The 17,752-nt window shown below is 36.4% G+C and overlaps 1 protein-coding gene across 1 annotated transcript; it reads right to left on the bottom strand.

The window, feature by feature from the left end:
- Positions 1-1,004: 1,004 nt before the first annotated feature.
- LOC110099540 lies at positions 1,005-8,797 on the bottom strand. The gene is made up of 3 exons (XM_020826733.2): positions 8,561-8,797; positions 7,739-7,909; positions 1,005-1,322 (listed from the first exon to the last, which is right to left on the bottom strand). Exons 1-3 carry the CDS (start codon positions 8,729-8,731, stop codon positions 1,263-1,265), a joined length of 402 nt encoding a protein of 133 aa, XP_020682392.1. The 5' UTR covers positions 8,732-8,797; the 3' UTR covers positions 1,005-1,262.
- Between the last annotated feature and the right edge of the window lie 8,955 nt (positions 8,798-17,752).

The following is a 17,752-nucleotide window of genomic DNA, read 5'->3' as shown; positions in this document are numbered from 1 at the left end:
TACTCCAATATCTAACAATTACAAGACCAGACATAACATTCATGGTAAATTCATTGTACCAACACATGCATAAACCTACACTGTTACATGCATACTTGTTCAAAAGATTGCTTCGATACATAAAAGGCACTTTGAAGTATGAAATACCAATATCACGCGGTCATTCTCTGATGCCGATTGGGTAGGTGACCGCGAAACTCGCAAATCCACATCAGGTTATTGTACATTCTTAGGCAACAATTTAATCTCTTGGGGTATGAAGAAACAACATACTATAGCACATTTGTCAACGGAAGCCGAATATAGAGCGCTAGCTTCAACAACAAACATTATATGACTAAGAAAATTATTACAAGACTTTCACATACAGTTGACTACACCGACAAATTTGAATTGTGATAACACATTTGCAATAGTTCTTGCTAATAATCCAATATTTCATGCCAGAATAAAGCATATCAAGATTGATCATTATTTCATTCGGGATCACATTCAATCTCACACAATTCAAGTAATTCCAATCAACACTAAAGATCAAATTGCTGATATACTCACTAAGCATCTTTCCACACCAAGGTTTCAAATGCTCATAAACAAGCTCACTGTTCAACAATGCCCGTTAGCTTGAGGGGGAGTAATAGCAAATATATGAATAATCTTTAGTGTTGTATTCTCTAACTATAAATACTTGTAACTGTAGTATGTAATACATTGAATACAAGAAACTATCTCAACATTATGCATCACTGCTTATTAGTTTCTACATGATAAGTACACTTCATCAAGACATTCAATTCAACTATAAATTCGTTAAAATTGGAGTTCGGATGCTTCTACATTTAATTCCGAAAATTTCTTCTTGATCTGTCGATCATATGAATTTTTTAGTCATATCACTAATCTAAGGGGGTCCATTATCCATTATCAAGCCATTAATTACACCATAATTAATCAATGGGGCGCATTAGTAATCAATAAATGATTATAACTAATCAGATAATAGATTGATAAGAATGCACGAGGAAAGCTCATAAATTATAACTTTGATGGTCAATCACAATGCAGTAGAATGACATAATTATTTCATAATAATATGAAAATAAATTATATTCTATGCATATCATCTAATTATATCTGCTGAACCAAAAAGCCAAGTGTTGTCTTCTTTCTATGTACAGAATGGCACCTGAGGTTGAGGCAGCAGGAGCTTAATCTGAGTAACAGTGATAGGCTTCTATTTACATAACTGTGATTGATGTTTCTCAATCTATACCAACCTTGAAGGGTCCAGAATCATTAAGCAATTTCATGACTTGTTTGACCTGAAAGGAAGCACAAAGCCAGTAAACAAGCCAGTAAGAGATGACAATTAGATGCAAAACAATGGATTTGTTTAAAAACTAACCGAAAAAGTACGGTAATATAATAAAAGAGAAAAGCTACAGTTAAAAAAAATTATATAAAAACACATATCAAGTTATCATTTAATTTTGTTAACCAAGAAAAATCTTCTCAATAAAAAGAAAAGCATGGAACTCTTCCCATTTTGATTGGGCTGCTTCAAAAGGGGGAACCCAAATAATTTCTTTGTGAAGAATTACACAGAGGTGTGGTAACACACAATTCCCAACAGAGGAAGATTAATACAACGAAGTTCCAAAAGAATTACACATCTGTGTTCTTCCCAATCACAGAGATCAAAGTGTAAGTAATAGAATCTAATTTTGTCCCTATAGATAAAACGCCTGACACATACTTAGTCATGGGCCAACCTGTCAACATTGTGTATGATTATTGCGAGTGTCAGAGGGCATTTGAATTGGCGATTTTGGCAATAACTTCTAAGATCTTTATCAACCAAACTAACTAGAACTCATATGTTCATCATCCAATACATATCCATGTATGTAAAACCATTTGTTTTGTTTAGAGATGCATCATTCTAATCTAATGATCTTTTCATCCCAACAATTTGTTATCAAGTTTGTCAATCCTTCTATACAGTACATATCCATTAAGACCTGCATTTGATGTTATTTACAATTTATCTAACCTCCATAACAACAAATGATGTTAATTTTGGCAACACATTTATTTACTGGATCTTTCACTTTAACGGTTCATTTGGAGAAATGTTGTTAACTATAATTAATTATAATTATTTATTTTAATTTAAATTTATTATTATTAATTATAATTATTTATGACTAATTATTAATTATAATTAATCTTTTTTTAAATGTGCAATTAATTAGTATTAAGTGTAATTAATTAGTATTATTAATAATTAATTAAAAAAAGCTGAAGTGCCTCTCTCTCTCTCCTTTCCTCGATCCGTGCGACTACCCCACGAAGGTATGAATTTTCAAAACTCAAAACCCTACTTTAATGTTCGTGGCGAAAAGGAAAACTGCTCATGCACGCCTTTATTGCGAGTGGTGGGATGGGACCCCAGTGCGGCACCTACGGTGAGGCGGGGTCACTCATAAGTACCCCCGAGCGGGGGGAAAGCAAACTGTCTTTTTTAAACAGGTATCGTCAAAAAACCCATGCACGCCTTTATTGGCGTGGTGGATGACAAACATAAAAAATCACCGCCGCGTTGTCTCACAAACACCAACCGTACACGTCTTCCTTGACGTGGCGGGTAGGCGGCCTCTTGGTCTTTCCACTAAATGGTGGAGACGCCGGGAGGCTGCCGAAATTTTGTCCGAAATGGGATAAGGACTTAGAACAAACAGTGGACTTTATTTGGACATCAAATGAACTTAACTTTGGCATAATTTAAGACAAAATCAGGCTTAAATCAAAACTTAATCAAGTGATGTTGAAAGGTACGAGAACTTGATTCAAACTTGAGAAGCAAAGACTTGATTGAACGCAGGGGACTTTGATTTGAACAAGAGCTTGAATCCAAGCTGAACTGCAGGTCCTTTGAATGAATACTTTGACCTAAATGAAGTGAAACAAAAATGAGCTCAAACTCGAGCTTAATTTAAACACTAAGAAGACATGACTTGGACATTTAAACTCAAGCAAAGACTTGAGTGGACATTGAACTTGAACGGTACAACAATAAAGAGAATACGAACTTGACTTGAATCAGATGAGGAAGACTTGCTTGAACATTGGCTTCCATGAATTGAGCTAGAAGTTGTGACAACAAGGAACTTGGATCCAAAATGGGAAAGACTTTAAATAAATTTGAACATGAAACGAATTTGCCATGAACTTGAATATGAACCCAAATTGAAGATGAATGATTTCTTGAGAAATCAATTTCATAACGGGATCGTCACTTCAATTTGAATGCCAATCTTAATTAAGAAATGTTTGATTCATGCAAGAAAAAACAATGATTCATGATAATAGAAGTTCACATATCATCCATAAGCAACATTGTAAGGAATGCAATGTATTTGCAAGCAATATTAGATGAGTTGTAATGAATAGAAAAATTCTTGTGGTAGTAGAAGATTCATCAAGAGTAATGGAGTCACCATCAATGCTTGCCAAGCCATAATACTCCCATGAAGCTTCTGAATAAATGGAGGGCTCTTATGCCACAAAATGCAAACATCAACATGCAAACAATATCTTCCTACAAATGATGATGCACAACATAAAATAAATGCAATGAATGCCATGAAGTCCCTACAAGTGGTATTTATACACAATCAATGCGGTATGCCCACAAGTGAAGTAAGAGAATTGTGGAGAATACAACCTTTTTTCTACTAATGTTGAAATACAACAGCCCTATCTACAAGCTATGATGGAAGATGTATCAAAGGATTAATGGATCTTCTACCTACAAGGGAGAAGATCACAACATATGCAAATGCTTATTGGTGATGATGAAGCGTTCATTGCATATACAATAATGCTCCTACGGGTAATGATCGATGGCGGACGAGGCGGAACCCCTCTAGCAAATGCGAGCACCTACAAGTTATGTAGTAGAGGATAATAGATGCTACATTATCCTCGTAGTCAACTCCTATACAATGTCAATCAAATAGGTTGATCATTTGCAAGTAAAGATGAATGATATGTGGCAAATGCAAACACCTATGAACTGCTGTAGGAGATTTATTATACGTCAAATATATCGCCTGCAGGAAAAATGCAAGAAAACCACAATAAATACGAGCACCTATGGGTTAAAGCAGGAGATTAGTTAGTGCACTATAATCCATCTGCAGAAAGCAACATGTAGTGCACGACAGTCTGCCTGTACAAAGCAGCAAACAACTCAATTCAGAAGCTACTATACAACGTCATCGGATCTGCAACACTCATACAAGCAGACAGAAGGTGTCTACAATCTACAACGCCACGCCACCGGATCCGCAACATCCTTGTAAGCAGACAGAAGACGTCGGCAAATACTTTCAAAGTACCCCCGCACGTGCACCATAGTTTATATACACATAGGTACACTAAAATGAGTAAAATCTATGTTGCACCAATACAGATACGGCGATACGGAGACGACACGATACGGATACGGGACACGCCAATTCTTAAAAATACAGAATACGGATACGGCGTGGATACGACATTATAATATATAAATAATACATAAAAATTAATAAAGTAACCAAAGTGTAATATTTGAATGACAAAAAAATTGAAACTCGATCCTCCTGCGGAGGTTATAGGAGGCAGCGCCCCCGAAATAATTTTTTTTTTTGTAAGAGTAATTTTGAAGTGCTGTTTATTTTTAAAGTTATTTTTATGAAAAGATACCGAGCGATACAGAGCATGTTTTAGCTTCTCGGTACCGCTTGGTACCATTCGGTACCCCTCTATACCGAGCAATACCGAGCGGTACCCAGTAATACCAAGTTACAGTATCGAGCAATACTGAGTTTCAATACCGAGCGGTACCGAGTTCCAATACTAAGCAGTACTGAGTTCCAATACCGCTCAGTACCGAGTAGTACCGAGCAACACCGAGTTCCAATACCGTGCAGTACTGAGTTCCAATACCGTTTGATACCAAGTAGTACCGAGCAATACCGAGTTCCAATACCGAGCAATACCGAGTTCCAATACCGAGCAATACTGAGTTCCAATACCGCTCGATACCGAGTAGTACCGAGCAATACCGAGTTCCAATACCGAGCGGTACCGAGCAATACTGAGTTCCAGTACCGCTCGGTATCGAGCAGTACCGAGCAATACTGAGTTCCAGTAACGTTCGGTACCAAGCGGTACCAAGTTTCGATACCGAGCCTATGATTAAGAAAACGACGAACGACGAAGAAAATGAACCTTCACTGCTCAGTCGCCTTCACTGTCCGCATTGTCGAGCCGCTTCGTCGACGAAGGATTATCCTAACGACTTTAATGCTCGCATCGTCAAGCCTCTTTGTCGACAAAGGATGATCTTGTTTGCTTTTATGCTCGCGTCATCGAGCCGCTCCTTCAACTATAATGAAGAAGATGAACACTTGTGTGGAAACGAAAAACCCAGCTCTTTGAAATGTTTCAGCCGCATAAATGAATATGGATATTGAGCGAAAACGGTGGAAAGTAAAAAAGAATAGGGTAAATCGTGGATACGTGTTTTTTTTAATAGGACACGCGTATCTGATACATGTGTCTAGTCAAATTTAAATAATATTTTAATCTGACACGGCAAAATCGTATCCGACAAGTATCCGTGCCGTATTGGAGGCATATCTGTATCCGACACGTGTCCGATACAGCACGCCTCGTAAATAGGAGTATCCATGCAATATAGAGTAAAAGCAATCATACAACCCGCATGAGCCCCGACGAGCGTGTTATTGGTACACACATGACGTCTAGGGATGCTGCACGGGTTATTAAATTTGAACTCGATCCTCCTAAGCAGGTAAAAAGGAGTAGACAGGGTATAATTATAAAATGCCCCCAAACACCCGCATGGGCCCCGGCGAGCATGATGTAGAAACACATGTGACGTCTAGGGATGCTGCGCGGGTCAACAAGTGAATTCAAGTTCGAACCCGATCCTTCTATATGGACCAATAGGAGTAGACATGATTCGAACAATCAAACAAATATACGATGGTGGTGACCGGTATATTTGTTTTAATGCATTGATATTATGCCTTCAAGGCCTATAATAGTATGAATTCACTAATAAGACATAAAGCCTACGAAACCTGATCCTCTGTCGACGGCTCGATATAGTGGACAAGGTTCATCCACAAAAATTCAATTTTTTTTTTCAAATGGAAATAACCTCAAACACCCCGATGATGGCCGTGTTGAATGTAGATCTCAACAAGAGGGGTTCACAAATATTTTCAAAATGCCTCCCAAAAATTCATTCAAAATCCAAAAATCCCAAAAAAATTTCAAAATCCCAAAAATATTTAAAATTGAAATTATCCATTCATACTTAAAGCAAAATCCATTCACCCTCCACAACAGTTTGCCGGGTGGACAAATTAAAATTTACTTAAGCTCACATAGAGCCAAATGATTAGTCGAAAATATTACTATGATCCATTCTCAAATAATCTTCTACCAGTAAGGACATGGTACGCGTCCTCTAACCAGCGGTTTTGCCGCCAAATGGCACCGCAAGATAAACGGTTATGACCTGGGGCTCTCTGAACCTAGTGGTTTTGCCGCAAAATAGCACCATGAAATACCGATTATAACCAGAGCCATTACGCTCCTTGGTGGCATCAAATCCTTGAGATATGAATCAATAGGATATGATTGATAGGACACTAAGTCCTTTGTTAGCTAAGGTGGATTCAAATTTGTCCCCGTAGGCAAATATTCACCCCAGGTCTACAAGATACCCTTGGACGAAGCAACCCCTGGCAGCCGACAAGGATCCTTCTGTCAGGTTGGGTTGACTACCTCCTTTGACTAAGTAGATCAAGGACCACGATGGCCCGAGATGACGGAACTATGTGATCTTGATTGGGTCTATCATCCATTCCCCCACCATCCGCTTTAAGTGCACGATGGTGAAATTTTCTATTTTAAATATCAAATCTTCTAACCTTTCAAACATTCAAATTCCTATGCTTATGCTACTACTATATGCCAGATTACACGTATTCTATACGTATCTGATTGACGACTAGCCTTAATCGAAAGTTCTCTCTCAAGATCGGAAGGGGTAATTAACTATAGGGGCTTGCGTCTATAGGAAACCAACTCATATTACAAAGTCCTCACAAAATGAGGGCGAAATCTTTGGGTAGTGTCTTATCTACAAACCCATCTGCCTTCCAAAATTTACCCCGAAACTTAATTCTGTTAAAACTCCCTCGCCGAAAAAAAAAAAAAAAGCAAATCAGCGCGGCGGGGAGGCCGGGGCCGAATTTTCGGTGCTCACATTGTTTTTCATAAATTTTATGATGGGCTGCTGTTTTTTATAACAAAATTGCTAGTGTGATAGCTGTCAAAAGGTTGTATTGACTTTTTTGAAAAGAAAAATATATATATAATACCCGCAATAGGAACACGAAAGTTGCTTCCTTATAATGGTTTTACAAAAAGCTATAGCCGCCCAAAACAAATCTTAAGTTTCTAGCTTCATTCAAAAAAAAAAAAAAAAGTCAAATGTAGAAGATCACATAGGGAACATTTACCTGCAACAAAAATTCTTACATAAAATCAGTAAGACAATATAACACTCTTTTTGTTTGACATGTTTTTTCTACATGAAAAATAGCGCAATCATATAGATAAGTTAATAGTAAAATAGGCACATATGCACCTGATCTGTTTCACGCACGAGAAAGTCCTCAATAGCTTTTCTAAAACCATCGTTCAAGATGTAGTGGCAACTGTATGTTGTTACAGGGAGATAACCACGCTGTATCTTATGCTCTCCTTGTGCTCCTGCCTCGACCTTACTTAGATTTAGCTCGATGGCAGCTTCAATTGCCTTGAGAACAAATTCAAAATGCCAAGTAAACTATAAGTAGAATATTATAGAAGAATATTTAGTTTAATATACTGCTTTTTTTTTGGTAACTTAATGGTTAGTAGAGACAAGTACAGCAGTATAATAGCTGAACGTTATACGGAGTAGTTAAATGCTAAGGAATTATAAATAAGTTTCAAGTGTATAGTCACAAAAAGAAACTGCCAGCAACTGTGATCATTACAATCTTCTTTTACAATAATGCATGTATTGAATTCAATCATAAAAGGGAATCTAAATTGAGCTTTTTTTACACTAATGCTGAACCCACTGGAAAGTCCCATGCATTTTAGAAGCTCACGGCAGCTAATGTTATATTGTAATATAAGAAGAGTACAGCAACATCAAGCCTTTATCCTACTAATTGTCATGATTATTCAAAAAAATTTATGTTTGATGTAATCTAAGAAGAGTAACGAAAAAAAGCAATAACTATAATTCAAATATTGTAGCATCAGAAATAGAAGTCAACCAAACATCCTAAAGCTACGTTCTTAAATGAAAAGAGAAATTTCCTGATAAACATGCTTTAGCATTTAAATGAAATTGCATATTACGGTCCTTCAAGGAGACTGACAAACTATGATAGATCCAAAATGCATCTCCATATACCTGGTAATAGCAGGCCTCAAAATGAAGATTAGGAAAATAAGCTTGAGGAAGGCAGCCCCACAATCGACCAAACAGAGTATCACCTCCAATAAGGTTAAGAGCTCCAGCAACAAGTTTCTCTTCTTCTTCAGCAACAATAAGCAAAACATGATCTCCCATCTTCTCCCCCATATTGTGAAAAAAGTCCTTTGTTAGAAAAGCCCTACCCCACCTACATATGAAACATACACAACAGGTTAACCTACAAGACTTCGAAAGAAATGCTCGGATGTTTGGCAAGAATAATGAAAGAAGCAATTGAATAGTTCTTTCTCGGAAAATTTATGTAATTGTAGAAGTTCCTTTCCCAGAAAACCCGGCCGAGAGTTTGAAATTTAACTCTAAGACAAAAGGTAATGAATATACAAATACATTACCTTGTGATCTCTTTCAAGCTAGATCACAACTTAGTAATTAAGTCTAACACATGGTATTGAGTATATTACGGAGTATATGAACCAACAACCAATAAACAGCATTGTGGCCCTACTAACTCGTAATCTTTTAGTTCTACAAATTATCATATGCTATTCATGTGAAATTATAAGAACTGGCAACGCAGTCATAGCAATTAGTAGAAATTCATTTGAAATCAATGACTTAGAGTATATGACTAACGGGAGAACTCATTAAGGCATGTGCAGCCAATTTCTTATCCAAGATGTTAAGATTATAAAAAAGACAAAACTTGCCAAAATTCACAAATCCTATGGATTTCATATTTCTTTTCAAGTACTTATTCACCAATAACTTGATAGGTCCGTCGGTGAGATACATTAAGAAATTTATTTGTTGGGTCTATAAAAGTTGAAAGGACTGAATTCAAAAGAATTACTTCCTTGGATGACTGGGGGAGAAATGAAAGAATAAAATGCATCCAATCATGCAAGTTTGTTTTCTGCAGCAACATCCTAGAAAATCAATAGTCATAACACTTAGTAATATCCATTAGCCCCATGACCCTTAAGATTCATTATTTAATTTCAATAATAACAAATATATGATTGGATGTTTTAATATATTAATTAAGGGTTTAAAATAGTCTGGAATCATAATAATCTCAATTTAGCACAAGCACAGCCACACCTACCTACCTAATAGCAAAGTAGCTATAGAATTACTTCAATTGGATCAACTCAAGTACAACAAAGCAATAAATGCATATCTTAACAATTAGTTAAGGTATGTTGTGTCGTAGAAGTACATAGAATGTTTTTTGCACACTTTGACAGTAAGCTCACAAATAAATAACCATTCCCGAAAAATTGAAATTCATGATTTTTAAATTTCATTTATGGTTTGATTTTAATTTCATTAAAATAAATAAATAATACTTCGAGTTAAATTTATATTTTTATATGTTTTTTCATAAGAATTGCATGTTGCAATATTTGCATTTTTTATATCTAATTTCAATTTTTTTAAAACTTTCTTAATTTAAACTTCATATTCCATGTTTCATTATCCAATAATTTAATTATTATAAGTATGAATATAAATATTCTTTAATATTTCTAAATGATTTCTTACTTTTAACCCTATTTTCAAACCCTTAGAGTTTATGTTTCTTTAATTTATTTCCCATACTTGGCATAATTATTTAGGAGAATAACAAATGTTACTTAAATTATTTTTTCTATGCTAAAATGTTTTTAATGAATGCTGAAATTTATTTGCTATTTATTTAAATCAACATTTATGTTTGATAAGACCATATATTTTGTTTTTTAGGAGTTACCATTGATTTATTGAATAAAATACTACTTATTTGTTGTCTGAAATTAAATGTTAAACTTGCTGAAATTTAAATCTAGGATTTAAAAAAATAAGTTTCATTATCGAGAAATCAAAACCAAGTGTGTGTTGAAATCAAATCTTGTTTTGTTGAAACAAAATTGCATTTTTAAGGAAATAAAATACTAAGATTCCAGAAATTAATTTCAGATTTGCTGAAATTAGATTTAGAATTTTCAAAGTTGTCTTTAGTGTTAGCTGAAATCAACATCTAGCTTTACATAATTAATTTGTCTTTTTTGCGGAAATACGTTTCATTATTATTAAACTACAATTACATTTTTGCTGAAATCAGTTTACATATTTCATAGAATTTTATTTACATACTTGCCAAAATTATTGATAAAATTTACTTGCAATGTGTCAAATTATATTTCTTCATATATCAAGTTTGAAAGTGCTGGAATTATCATTTCATTTTGTGAAGATCAACATTTCATTTTCCAAAATTAAATAATTCGAAAATATTTTTTCCTTTGTAGGATTTAATATTTCGAAACTATTTATGAAAATTATTGAAAGCATTTAATTAAAAGTTCTGTTTGTAACTCACATGAAATTTTCATATAAGATTAGAAATAATTGTGAGATTATTTTAGTCAAATTATTGCGTTGTAAGGCAATCAATTGAGTTATTTGCAAGATCACCATTTATTATTAAAATCTAGCAAAAGTTTGTAGTTTTGAATTATCTAAATTAGTATTTTAATTTTTCTTTTTCTAAATTCCTAGCTTAGTAGTGCATGTCAATGAAATGCCTCAAGGGGATTTTGTTCGTATTGCCTCAAGAGGATTTTGTTTGTATTAAAGTTTTATGTTGAAAATATGGGCGTCCAAGAGTTTCATCCCGTGCATATGTATGGGCTTATTGAAAATCATACTTCAATCATGGTCATTACTTTGGCATGTTAGGTCTTACACATGCTTTTCTTTGCATGAATCATGTTTTGGAGATCTTAGTCCATATTAATGAATGTATTAATTGAAATATGAATAGCTACCTTCTTGTAAACTCTTTTTGGGATTAAATAATGAAGGATGGCTCATGTTGTATCCTAACAATAAACTTTTTGATTGCTATGATATAGGATTTAAAAGTGATATTCATCATATAGTGTCATCATGATATTAAATCCAAAGTCCAAACCATCGACATGTATTGCTTTCCATTTTGGAGTTTAAATATTCTCTTCGAAACATGGTTTTGAGTCTTATAAAAGAGGATTCTTCTCATTGATTTCAAATATCTAAAATAGCTTATGCCATTTAGCGATTTCTTGCGTGCAAGAGAGTTTAGTTATTCCTTAATGTAGTGTGAATCCTCTCATTTGCAGGAATTCTACTTGATGTTTGGCGAGGCTTTTGTGCTTTAGATTAATTATTTCAAGTGGTTGGCACGTACATCATATTGCATGTGAGTTGATTTTATCTGGATGCCTTGATGTTTATGTCATGATTATTCGACAAATTTTACGCAAGCTGTCGACTACCAAACGCAACCATCCGCTTTTTTCATCCAGGACTTGGGACCTAACAATGACAGTGAAGAAAAAGGATTCATGTAACCGACCCCACGTAGAGGGATAAAGGCTTAATATTGTTGTTGTTGTTGCTGCTGCCTTGATTTTCTGTGGGCTCCGAAAATTCGGCCCCAGCCTCCGCTCTCTTTTCTTTTTATGCTAGGCGAGGGGGAGTTTTAACGCGAAACTAAGAGGTTCCTGAGGTGATATAGGTTATTGGAAGGGCAGATTGGGTTGTGGGGAGATAAGACACTCCAGGAATTTTCGCCCTCATTTTTGTGAGGATTTATGTAGTGTGAAGTTCTGTTTCCTAAGTACGGCGCAAAGCCCCTATAAGAGTGTTAATTAACCTCTTCCGATACACGAGAGAGAAACTTTCGATGTAAGGCTAGTCGTCGATCAGATACGTAGAATATACGTGTTATCGTGGGTCAATACGTAGCACATTAAACTTGATTTGGAACCTTGATGGTTTGGATATTGGAATTTAGAGTTTGAATTTGGGTATTTGATAAAGTTGGGAATATGAATATTAATACGAGTAATTTTTCATCCATCTGGAACTTATAAGCGTAATGGTGGGGAATGGGATGAGAGCCCGACAAGATCCATGGTTCCCGTGCATCGCCGGGCCATCGATGGTCCCCTAGTCTACTTAAGTCAGAGGAGTGTGAGTCGAGTTACCCAACTGAAAAGGCATTCCTGTGGCAGGCGCTATTAGCTCGATGGGTGACTTCGTCCAAGGGGACCTTGTTAGACGACCGGGGTGAATAGTTTGGTCTCAGCGGGACAAATTTTGAATCCACCTTAGCTGACAGACGGCTTGTGCTCCTATCTGATCATAATCCTAGTGATCTCATATTATCCTCAGATTCAACGCCATTAAGGAGCCAGTATTGTGAACTCTGGGCCAATACACCGCTATCTTGATGGTGTCCATGTTGTGCGGCAATACACTCGGTTCAGTAGGGCCGGTCATAACCCAGTGTTTTGCATGCAGTGCTATTGGCGGCGAAACGCCGAGTTATAGAGAGACACGTACACGTCCTTACTAAGCAAGAGTTGTTTGAGATGGATCCTAGCTGTAGATTCTTCGACAGCATTGTCGTCTTTGTGAGCTGAAGTTGATTTAAATTATGTCCTCACTCAACTAAACTTGTTATCGAGGGCTGGATGGATAAATTTGCTTTAAGCTTGGGCATTAGTTGGTATTTCTATATTTTTTCAAATATTTCTGGAGTATTTTATTTGGAATGTTGTTGCGTAGTAAATATTTTCTGGGATTTTGGGTGGAGCGTTAAAAGAGGATTTGGATGTGTCCTCTTTCTTTTTGGGATGTATAACTAGAAACTATTTGCTGTTCTTCTATAGCCCTCTCCGGTTTGAGGTGGAATCTGCCATTCTAAGCGAGCGGCCATGGTCGCATCGGAGTGATCACGGGTCATTTCCCCTTCCTGAATTCAGAGTGGATACCTTGTCCGTCTAGTCGGCTTGTCATGTGTTCGACAAGAGAGATCGCGAGTTATCCGTAGTTTGATGCCATTAAGAGAGCGATATTTCTTTTGATACGTATTTCTAGAGACTTTTCTCAACTTGGGTGATGCCGAGTTTTCTTGTTGTTCTTTAATTCTTCCTCTTATGACAAGTTTCTTGGTGATTGCCTTTTTGTGACAGTAATGTCATCTAATGGCCTTGCCTAAGATCCCGATGAGAGGAATTGGAAACACGTCAGATTTTGGCTGGTCTATCAAGTGCCACAATTTTTTTTCTTTCTTTTCTCACGTTTCTGACCATCCAGGAAATCCTTTGATATTCACACTCTGCTCAAGGATATAGAGGTAAAGTGCAATCGAAGAGATCAAGGATAATGATCGTCAAAATGAATGGAAGAATAGGGTGTTTAAAATCCTTAGGATTTAAAGTGAATTGCAATGGTTTTAGCATAAAAAGACGAAGGAAGATTACTCAAGATTTGTTTTACTTTTTTCATAATTTGCAAACGTTACTCTTCCCTAATATGCAAAGCAATTACATTAGAACAGTAAACTTTTATACATAAAAATTGTTTCAATAGGTTTCATACAAAATTTTCATAGTATTTAGAGAATATTCAACACGAGAATTTGTTGGTAAAATTTGGTCAATCCTTAATGAAAAGTAATAGGCAAGAATTTTATTCAACTTATCCTCGAAATCTCTTCTATTAGAGCAGTAGACAATCACTCATGTAATTCTTCAGAAAAGCGATTTTAAAAGGTCATAGAAAAATCATGCTTTCCATATTACCTTTATTTGGAAAGCCAAATTAGGATTGATTTCGCTATTTACACAACATTTTGAAGTCCTAAGAACTCAATCTCAATTAGAACGGGATAATAGAAACCAAATTCCAAGGTAAACAGCAAATTCTAGGTCTTCTTATATTCTGTTAGGAATGATTACTAGTTTTTCATGGATTATGTTGGAAATTCTCTCTACTTTAATAAGCATTTGGACTATTTCACTCAAGATGCGTGGTCGTTGATTACAAAAAAGTAGCCATGCATTTTCCAAAAAGCAAAAAGGAAACTGTAAAAAAGGGGAGGGCTCGGTTAACAGAATATCCTGTGTGGACAGTTGATATTATGATTCCAAAGTTTATGCATGGAACAAAATTTAAAAATTTCAAACTTATATTTTTATCAATCCGCTCGATACCACATCAAGAAGAACCGTTAGAAAGGATTGTGAATAGGGATGGAAAGGACCTAAGACATGAGAGATCCCCTGAAAAGTAACTATCCCTGAGGCTAAACCAAGAGGGGGTTAAATTGGCTTTTAAAAAAAGAATCTTAGACCAGAAAGAACATAACTCGAACATAAATAAGAATGAAATACGAGATTCAACAAGAAAAACAAGTGCAAATAAGAGTGGCAATAAAAGACCAAGTTATAGGTAGTTGGTCACTTGACGCTAGTCCATTCCGCCAGAAGGAACAATATATCCCATTCCCTCGTAACCAGAGAAAGTAATGCCATCCAACCAGTCGAACCCTTTTTAGCCCCTGCACAGTTTTAGGGATCTTAAGAAGCCCTTTTCCATCGACTAGAATCCGGGTTGTTGTCAGTGGTGCCCGGTCCATCCTTTACATTTTCTGTCTGCAAATTCTGGGTGTAATATGGACTTGATCATTATAATTATAATACGGATTTATTAGAAATTTAGATTGTTACAATTGTTTGTGCCAGTTCCTAGACTACCTTTTTGTTAAGACCATTGCATTGCTTGCGGTGTGTCATAGTGTTTGATAGGAAGGCACTCCAATGGCTCTCTTTTTTGGCTATATTCGCTCGAAGGGCAGAGAGAGAATTTTTTCATGTTCCCAGTTTTTAAGGGATACGCACTCTGAAACCTACTTTCACATCAACGGAATCTTCCTTCCAAGGGACAATTACTAGTATGCTAATCCTATATGGAGGGAAAAGGAAGAATTTGAATTAGAAATTCATTATTACGCGTTGGAGCAACACCATTTTTGGTGCATCACCCCTCACACCTCCCTCAAAGGCACCCTCTCTCATAGTAACTTTCTCTTTCTCTCATCTCTTCCCTCATCTCTCTCCCTCTCTCTCCTCTCTCCTTTAAGAGTTTTTTCTACTAAGTCAGGACGAGCAGGATAAGTCATAAAAGTATAATTGGAGAGTCTTAATAACTCAAGAATTCAGGAGGGTGGCATCCACTTAATGGCTAGCCTTGCTCGACAACGGAGTTTCTAAAGTATCGTCCATAGGGGATCTGACATTATCATGCTGAATCGTACAATCATAAGAGATATACGTGTTCCAAGCACTACTCGCCTTCGGTTCTTAGCCTGGAGATACGAACTTCTGTACCGTTAATTCGTTGATATGAATTTTTTCATTGGCGCTTGGATACTATTCGTCAGACCTAGGCCTGATCAAGGGTTGATCAGGTTTTCAATGATCAGAGGAAAATCAATCCGACGATAGCCTGAATTGTGATAGCTGGACGATTAGCACGATGCATTCGTCCAGAAGAAACTACAGCTGATTTTTGAGAACATTAGCCATAATCCGTACTCGATGGCTACGATTGTCCACGGCAGTCGTGCTTGAGCGCGGTTCTGGCAGACACGACACAAGGAAAGGGTTAATCGATCCTAGTCTTGTATTACAGGGCGATGCTTGCGGCATATTGATGTACCTGATCAGGCATGAAAACTTTCCATATTGAGGCTGTGACGATAGTTGGCAACTAGCAACAAGATCTGTAATTGTTATTGTAAGAGCTTGTCGTCTATACATACAAAAATTGTGGCTCTGGCCGTATGGAGGATGAGAAAACTAGAAAGGAGAAGGAGAGGTATGAGAGGAGCAAGGATTATAGGAGGAAAACAGAGAGAAGAGATCTAAGGAGATTCTTCTATAGGTGCAGGCGGATTTCATCAATTAAGGGGTCTAAATCACCAAGTGCATCTTTTTCAACATTCCTAGGGTTGTCCTGAGTCCCTTTATAAACAGGGTATTACGGTAGAGGTAAGTTTTATTTGCATTCGAGAATGTTCATAATTGGCTGGTCTCTATTACGCATATAGAAACATTAGATACAAAGAGGAATAAGAAGAGATAAAGCTAGAAATTAATTTAGCAGTTTTTGACATGTTCTCTCGCCGTGCACAGGTGGTGACAAAGGACCCCTAGATCATGTTGAAATAGGTGAAGAGTTTGCAATATCGGAGATGCCTTATAACAGCTTGGGGTAGAGTATCGTCCGTTATGCTGAATGGGCATCAGTAGGGGTCTCTCATTACAGGTAGTGGACTATATCATTGTAAATAACAACATAGCCGCTAACACATACTTCTATACTCACCTAAGAGGTGATCGGCTCAACCCATGGTCTTTATTAAAAGTAAGTTCGGCACTATTTGGGTGGTTAGTTCTTGGTGGCGTGGACCTTCCATGGAATCTCTTTGGCATAGGCCAATTTTGCCCGGCTTCTAAAATGCTAGGGCCGTAACTAGTCCGATTGCTGGGAGTGTAATGTTATTTTCTAAATAGGGTCACATTCACGTTTAAAGCAACTTTTCAGGGTATCGACCGGTGATTTGGAAAAATAGGGTTTGGAAAAACACCCTTTTTTAAATTTTTTTTGTTCTGAAGAACTTGGAAGATTGGATACAATATTGGAAGATATCTATTAACATGTCACTACGTACCTTTTTTAGTATCTACCACTCAATTTATCCTGGGATTTGAGTATTTTTTTAGGGGGAAAATTATAAACTCGCCCATAGGCGACAACTTTTATGGGATTAAAATAATCTTTTTAAGGGATCATTAAGGTCCTCGTCATGTAGCGATTTCTACAGAGGGATACCATCTAGAGTACAGGCTCCTAACCGTAATGCTTTTTCTGGAGACTACAGAAGAGGGTTTAGCCAATTGATCGAGTGTTGGAACTATTTTTTCTATGGCTAGCCTGAGATACTGCGTGTTCTATGCTCTAATAGAAAAGAGATTTGAGATAGAGTGCTTATATGAGAACCATGAAGTGAAACAATCTGTTGAATACTCTTAATGACAGATGGAAAAATATTATTTGCCTAAAACTTAGAAACAGTTTTAATATGTATAAAGGTTTTCAATGTATTCTTGATTAGAAGAGACATATTAATTTTCATAAAATAAACTCAGTGCACACACACAAACATACTGAGAATCCTTTGCCTTGTCTTTTATGCAATCAATGGCAATACTGGATTCTAAGGATTAACACTTATTCATGATGCTTAATTTCCTCCTACTATGACGGGTGAATCAAAGATTAGACTTATGC

This window comes from Dendrobium catenatum, unplaced genomic scaffold (genome assembly GCF_001605985.2).
Source record: "Dendrobium catenatum unplaced genomic scaffold, ASM160598v2 original_scaffold_62511, whole genome shotgun sequence".
Taxonomy (NCBI): Eukaryota; Viridiplantae; Streptophyta; class Magnoliopsida; order Asparagales; family Orchidaceae; genus Dendrobium; species Dendrobium catenatum.
This window is presented reverse-complemented; position numbering and strand designations above follow the sequence as displayed.